The sequence below is a fragment of the Pundamilia nyererei genome, unplaced genomic scaffold, assembly GCF_000239375.1.
Source record: "Pundamilia nyererei isolate P.nyererei 1_Seehausen unplaced genomic scaffold, PunNye1.0 scaffold00002, whole genome shotgun sequence".
In the NCBI taxonomy this organism is placed as follows: domain Eukaryota; kingdom Metazoa; phylum Chordata; class Actinopteri; order Cichliformes; family Cichlidae; genus Pundamilia; species Pundamilia nyererei.
Window position 1 is genome coordinate 2,646,533 of NW_005187403.1, and position 7,462 is coordinate 2,653,994.

Consider the following 7,462-nt stretch of genomic DNA (forward strand, 5'->3'; position numbering starts at 1 on the left):
CAATAATTAAAAAATAAAATCATAAATCTAATTCTTAGCTTAATATCAGAGTTTTCTGGGTCACAAAAACAGCTCTTTCTACCATCAGGGTAATGCTGAACGTGTAATCTGGTCTGGAGCATATTATATTCAGAGTTTAGGTTTGAAATCATCCAACTGTGCCACATTATCTCTGATTGTTTTATTTGCAACTTGTGTTTTAAGTGCAATGCAATTCTCTCTGCACGTGCAGCTTGTTAAGCTGTATTTTACTAAGATCGCACATGAAGCCCAGCTGTACAGTTACAGCAGTGCAAACGTCGCAGTCCCACTGGAGTTTGCATATTTAGATGAGATGCGCGTGCTTCAGTAACATCTATTAGATCATTGCTAAGGTCTGTCGTAAAATTCATTTCACTTAGATCTGTTGACCAACTAAAGCGAAGCCCCACGGTCTTTACTATTTAAAGGTTTCAGAGGTCTAATGCGCAGCCATTATAAATAAACAGCAGCGTAGAGAGCGCACCCAGCAAAAAAATGATTAACTTGAATTTAAATGCTTATTTAACACTCTAAATGCACTAAATCCCACAATTCAGCATCCTTAACATCCTGCCTAATTTGCACCAATATCGCATTGTCCTGTTATAGTTTTTTGTGTTCTTTATAGATTTTTACCAGCATGTTATCTTCATCATCTGAGATGTGTTTGATTGGAGTAGACGCCACTCGTAGTGATCTTTTTGTGCGGTGCAAGAGTTAAATGAAATGTGCAACATCCCTTTTTATGAGAGCTGTACAGACCCTGAAGCAGAAAGCCTGGGTTATCAGAGAAACTTAATGATCTGCATTTTCATATCCATCATATCTGACAGAGGTTTTAGCTTTTATCAAACCAGCTGACGCAAAGAAAAGAGAGACTGTGTCGAAATTCCCCCACAGTATAACTCTCAGGTCTTAAACTGAGGTAAATGCAACTGGAGGTGAACAAAAAAAATTACATGAAATGGAGAAATAATGTGTGAAAACATAACTACTGCTTACTGCTTCCATAGAAATGAAAGGGGATCATCACCAAGTGTGAGCACGTCTATAAAAGCAGATGTTTGGCGGTTTGCACAGTATTCTCGAGTCAAATGCAAGGTGATCTGTCGGACAGCTAAAGCTTGGCCCAACGTCAGTCATGCAGCAGCAGGGCGATGATCCCCAGGACAGCAGGAAATTTAGAGTGACTGAAAAAGAAAGGCTTAATGTGCTAAAACAACAATGTAAGAAGAGTGGACCAGAAATCCTTCGTAATGCATCGAGAGACTGATAAAGTCCCAAGCCAGGTGTACTTAAGGAAGGGAGGGAGTTTGTAATTCGTTGTCTTTGTTTGTCTGTCTGTCTGTAAGATATTGTTTTCAAATTTTGTGTGATGGTAGATACCAATAACAGCTTACACTGCTTTAATTTTGCTGGGAAACAGGACCTGTAAAAATTGTATCATTAAAAACATCTACTTTTGTAACAATTTCTCATGAATTTACTAAATATTTTGTGTCACATACCATATTCATGTGCAGAGAAGTGCAAGGTAAACAAGATTTCTTCCAAATACGAGCATTGTGGACTTCACCCAGGTAAAGAAAACACATACTGGGTCATCCTGAGGTGACCCATAATCTTTGAAATCAGATTTGAGACAGGAAAACGTTTTTTTTCTTTCTTTCTTTATGGTGACTGTGCACTGCCTCTTTTACAGATGGAGTCCGTGATTTGGACTGTTTTACTAAATATCCATGGTCCAAATTAAAATGTATGTGGAAACCTGGAAAAAACGCATCCAAAAATACACATATACTCGTAATACAACCGTAAGTAGTTTTGTTTTTCCCTTTTTACCTTACAATGTCTTAAAATGTCCTCGTTTGTAATTAACATCTTTTGTTTCTTCTTCTAGACAAAAAGGAAACTATTGCAGAGTTTATAAAAACATCAATAAATCTCGTGAAGAGATCCCCTTCTATAAAAACCACTATCTGACCATTCAGATTTTTGAAAACAGTCAGTCAAAAAATTGCACCAAGGCAGTTTTTCAAGGTTCACCGGAGAGCCTGCGTAAGTAAAAAAAATAAATAAATAAATAAATAAAAATTTAAGGAGCAGCACTTTGTTTAAAATTTAAAAATTGATGAAATTTTGGGGATAATTTTCCTGACTGTTTCAGAGCGATGTGACCCTCCAAATTATGTGAAATTCACACGGCACTCTGGGAAACTGGACATAAATGTGAGCTGGGATCAAAACGATGTCAAGCATATCATGTCTTACTCTGTCAGATACAAAGCACTGGGAAGCCTTCAATGGAATGAGGTCAGTTATTTACTAGGTAACGATTGATATCAAAATTTGCATTATTGCAGAGCACTACTGTTAAAGACCAGAGGGTTATCCACACGCGTGCGCAAAACATCAGAAAAAAAAGAAAGCTGCTGGTCTTTAGCTTGCCCAGCTTAAGTCATTGTTAACAAAAGACAGACATGCCCAATGTTCCCTCTAAGCTGCGCACTGCTGCCACAGTCTTTGCGCACAAAAAAATCTGCGTTGCGCACAAAAAGAATCTAACCTGAATTAAAATTAAAATTGAAACTAACAACTCTGTTTTGCAGTGTTAGTCAGAAAGTGACTGTCTGCTCCTGTATGAGATTAGAACGATGCCACCTTATCCCATAGTCCAGGGAAGAAAGGGAAGAAACGGTTAAATCGGCGTTTTATAAGGAAAACATCGAAGCATCTGCTTTTGAGCAAAACCCAAAAAAAAACCAAACTCACCCTTTCCTATTGGTGGAAAAATGTACCATGTCGACCAATCAAAAATTATATGGCAACGTGGCATTTAGTTGTTTAGGAAGGGGGGAAGTTTTAGGAGTGACGGCAGCGTTTTGAGACGTGAGAGCAAATCTTGTGTAGTCAGTGTGTAGTGTTGTCAATAGTTTTGTTGTGTGTGTCAGAACAATGAGACTGTTAAAGGTGTTACAGGAGTGATACATCTCCCGTTGTCAGGCCTGCAGGTATCAGGCTTTTGTTCTCCTTTATCTCATAGTGGACAGAGATTATTTTTTGGAGTGGCACAAATAGTTTGTGTGGCATCAAATTTGATGCAGAACAGCTGATTGTTCTGTAAATAGTTTGAAATGTTTGTTTAAAAAAAACGCCTTGGCTGCATTTTTAGGTAAACAGCTGCAAAAAACTTTGTTGTTTGCAAAACTCAGTAACTTTTTTGGAGAAGTAACTATATGATTATTTGCCCAACATTGGTCTTTATATACTGTGTTTTGCAGACAGAGAGTTACAGGACTCTCTCCCAGACCACAGACTCATAATACAAGTCAGAGCTTTATAATAAATAAATAAATAAAGTTGTGTTTTCAAAATTGGAGTTCAAGTTATTTTTACTTCCAATAGTGTTAACATACTACACAGGTCAGGAACAAGATTCTTTAAAATTTTCATTGTAAGTGGGCTAAAGCAGTTAATTAAAAGTAGTCTAACATAAATGTAAACGCTGTAATTTGATTATTTTAATAAACCATGTAACTTGGATGGATTAGATGCCGGCGTGACCACAGTGCACACGTCTGCTGTTGCTCACAGTGGTCCAAGGGATCGCTCAGGGAGTTTGTGCGTTCGCTCAGACACATGAAAACTTAGAGGGAGCATCGGACATGCCCTAAAAAAACCAGAGACATCAGAGACAACTATAAATCCCCATGAGCAAAAATAACCGCATCTTTATCGACTATAGTCAACTGTGGCCTTGTATGTGTTGAGTATGTTGGTTTTGCCCATGAAAATCTTCTCTCCCAATGTCCATGCAAAAAGGGTTATTTTGTGACCAAACACATCCACACTGGCTGATTGCAGGCTATTGTGTCTGTGCATGGTTCCTCCACATGCTGCCGAATCATATTGTTAAATTGCCAGTATATCTTGTTTCTACACACTCAACCACGTTTGGAGATGTAAACCACTTTGACCTCAGGACTAAGTCCATGGCATGAATGGACCTGTTCTTGGTCCTCTTCTTTCAAGGGCTTCTGCTGCCTGAGGTATTCACTCAGCATATAAACAGTTGTTGCCATCTTTTAGATGTGGATCTTTGTTATTTCATCTTGGATAGCAGTTCTGACACTCAATAGTCCTTCTCTGTCTTCCTGTACTTAATATATAGTCTCAGGGTGCTGGATTTGAGATTAAACCCTTGATGCAAGGCAAGTCCCTTCTTTTTTGATATCAATGGCTTCTTCCTCCTTTGGTGAGCATACTATCCCAGCAGGCTATCTGATGACTGGCAGGCATAATTGTTGATTGCCCAGATAGTCTTCGGACTTATTCTCTGCAGGTGTGCGACAATATGCAGCTTTCCTGGCAGCTTTACAAGTTGGTTGTGGGATTTCAAGGTTCTTATAGCTATCCTCAATGTCTTTGTTGCCTTTCGACTACACTTTTCTTGTTTGAATGACATTCCTATGTCATTATTGTAGGTTCTAGTAGTGTGGATCAGTGAAGTATCTTGTTCACTCCTGGTATACAGCTCGATGCCATCCATGTACAGGAAGTGGCTAAAGTTTGCTTCATACGATAGTTGGCATCTGTAGCCAACTACTCTATCTTGTTAATGATGTGATTGAAGGGGTTCAAGCATATGCAGAACAGCACTGGAGACAGAGCATCTCCTTGGTAAATCACACACTTTGAAGCGCCTTGAGGCGACTTTTGTTGTGATTTGGCGCTATATAAATAAAATTGAATTGAATTGAACTTTGTTCACTGAATTCCTCTTAGGGTCCTTTTAGGCTCTTAGGGTCCTGTTGGTCTTGTATAGTTCCAGCCAGTAAGTCGTAATCTTTCTTGTAGTCAATCCAGGCAGTGCACAAGGTGGTCACTCTGGTCTTCCAGGCTCAAGTGACTGGTCTGTCCAACCACAGGCTGCTGTTTCGTTCTGAAGTTGCTGCCAATTCCTTTCTAGGCCCCACCCATGTATTGAGCCATGTTTCTGCTCATCTTTGCCATTACAATGATGGACAAGTTTGTGTGAGCTTGGAGGTTGCCAGAAGAAATGTACTTGTCTGATTGCATTGTGCCATAGGAAAAGTGGTGGCGGAGTCGGGATCGTGGTGTGAGGATGGGTTTTGTGTGCGTGTATACATATAACAACCAGCAGAAATGACACAGACCTACACACATACAACAAGACTGTTGATTTGTGTATCTATGTTTTTGCATAATTTTACAGGTGCAGCAGTTGATGAGCCATTGTGGGGGGTTTTGGTCTTTTTCCCCCCCTGCCTGTCAGCTTTGACATTGCAATATTTCACATGTAGTGTGAATAATGATAGAAATAATAATAATAAGAGTTGGCTCAAGAGTTGGGAGTTCGCCTTGGAAGGTTGCCGGTTCGAGCCCCGGCTCGGACAGTCTCGGTCGTTGTGACCTTGGGCAAGACACTTCACCCGTTGCCTACTGGTGGTGGTCAGAGGGACCGGTGGCGCCAGTGTTCGGCAGCCTCGCCTCTGTCAGTGCGCCCCAGGGTGGCTGTGGCTACAACATAGCTTGCCATCACCAGTGTGTGAATGTGTGGATGACTGAATGTGTAAAGCGCTTTGGGGTCCTTAGGGACTAGTAAAGCGCTATACAAATACATCATTTACCATTTACCATAACAGAAGCAAATGAATAAATAGATAAAATTTAATTTAGAAAATCACAAGCCTACAGATATTTTATAGAGCTTGACTTGAAAAAGCAAATATGGCACAGCAGTGCATTCAGAGGGCAGTCTGCCTGGCTAAGACTTTGAAAATCTAACACACACCATGCCTGTCCTTGTATTTGCTCTTCGGGTCTTTTCACCATTGACAGTTTTCCATCACTATACTGTATTAGAGTGAAAGAGGCATTCAAAAGCAGGTTTGAAATGTAAACAACATCTGAAATAGCTGAATCTTAGATTTGCCTTTAAAGTGCAGCATGATCTGAGCTGGACTTTTATGATTTCGAAACACTGGTGCTTTCCTTTCCGATGCAGTATTATCCATAATAAAGGATTAAAAAAACAAAACAAACATTGAAAGACAGCAACTCTCATAGACAGACACATTTATCTGAGGGAGACAAAAAGTAGCCTACGTCTAAAGGTCTACGTAAAGATCTCCGTGAAATGAGTCAGAGCTTACCAACTGACGTTAACTGCCCACACTTTAGTCATGTAACAGTTAAAGTTGCCAGATGATGAGATTATGTCTAACTGAAAGTCAAATTTCTCTGAAATATGGTCTCAGAAGCTTGAAAAGAAAATCGACTACCATGAGCTGGGTGATTTTTGCTTTGCAACATTCGCTCTGATTGTATTTCTCTTCCAGTCTAATTTTAAATCACAGCATCTTTTATATCAATTTCTGCTAAAGAAAACGATCCATTTTAAATCCAGCCTGAATCCTTACTCACACTCTGGAAAGTACACGGTGAACATTAGGTATATTAAGGAATTCATTCAGGTAATATACAAATCACCTGAATTACTTGTAACTGCAGGCGTACTTGTTTTTCCAAACTTTAGTTCTTAACCTCTTTCTGGAGGCATTCTGAACGGCTCTCTGTGACTTTGTCGGCTTGCATTTTTGCTCTGAACCAGTTTCTTCCACTATACTCTACAAAAAACAAAACAGATGTTTATTTCGGATACTTCCCTAACGCACACACTGATTTCTGTGCTGCTTGCAGTCACCTGGAATGTCCCAGAATAAAACTACATGCAGAGTGGAGAATCTAAACTCCTCAGTGGCCTACGCTCTACAGATACACTGCATCACCAATACTAAATGTACACAGTGCCCATGGAGTGAAGCTTACACTGTGCCATCAGGTTAGTGTTTGCTTTCTACTTTGTTTTTCTCCTAAAACCGGATAAAGGATTACCTGCTTATGTTCGAAGTAAAAAACCAAAAACAACCCAGTTTGCTCTTTCAGAGGTGACATCACAGCCGGTCATCGTCAACTTTAAAGAAACTGACGTCGCCAATGAAAAGGGTACTCGCCTTGTTTCAATAACCTGGAAGGTAATTTTTCTTCAAAAACATCTTCTGAGAACATGCTATTAAACAAAAAGCAGAATGTAGAAAACACTCAGCAGCCACTTCATTAGGTACACCTGTTTTAATGTTTGCTCGCAAAAAATGTCGAATGTGACAATCGCATGGAGCAGCAGTTCTCTGGGATAAAATGCCTTGTTGATGTCAGAGGGGAATGTCCAGGATTCTCTGAGTAGATTGTAAAGCAGCTGTAACTGAAATGCTCAGTTGTTACAACCACGGTATGCAGACGAGCTCTTCTGTGAGGCTTGAAGCAGTTGTGCTAGCAGAGGACACCGGGTGATATTTCTGTCAGCTGGAAACAGGAACCTGAAGCTACAGTTCACACAGGTTCAACAGAAGATTGGACA

The 7,462-nt window shown here is 39.9% G+C and overlaps 1 protein-coding gene across 1 annotated transcript in view; it reads left to right on the forward strand.

The window, feature by feature from the left end:
- The window catches only part of LOC102196484 (protein sidekick-1), a 14,449-nt gene that overhangs the window by 890 nt on the left and 6,097 nt on the right, over nucleotides 1–7,462 (forward strand). The window contains exons 3-8 of the mRNA XM_005720143.1: nucleotides 1,545–1,601; nucleotides 1,724–1,835; nucleotides 1,922–2,079; nucleotides 2,189–2,334; nucleotides 6,745–6,886; nucleotides 6,991–7,079. Coding sequence (XP_005720200.1) covers nucleotides 1,545–1,601; nucleotides 1,724–1,835; nucleotides 1,922–2,079; nucleotides 2,189–2,334; nucleotides 6,745–6,886; nucleotides 6,991–7,079 — 704 coding nt within the window. The remainder of the gene's footprint in view (nucleotides 1–1,544; nucleotides 1,602–1,723; nucleotides 1,836–1,921; nucleotides 2,080–2,188; nucleotides 2,335–6,744; nucleotides 6,887–6,990; nucleotides 7,080–7,462) is intronic.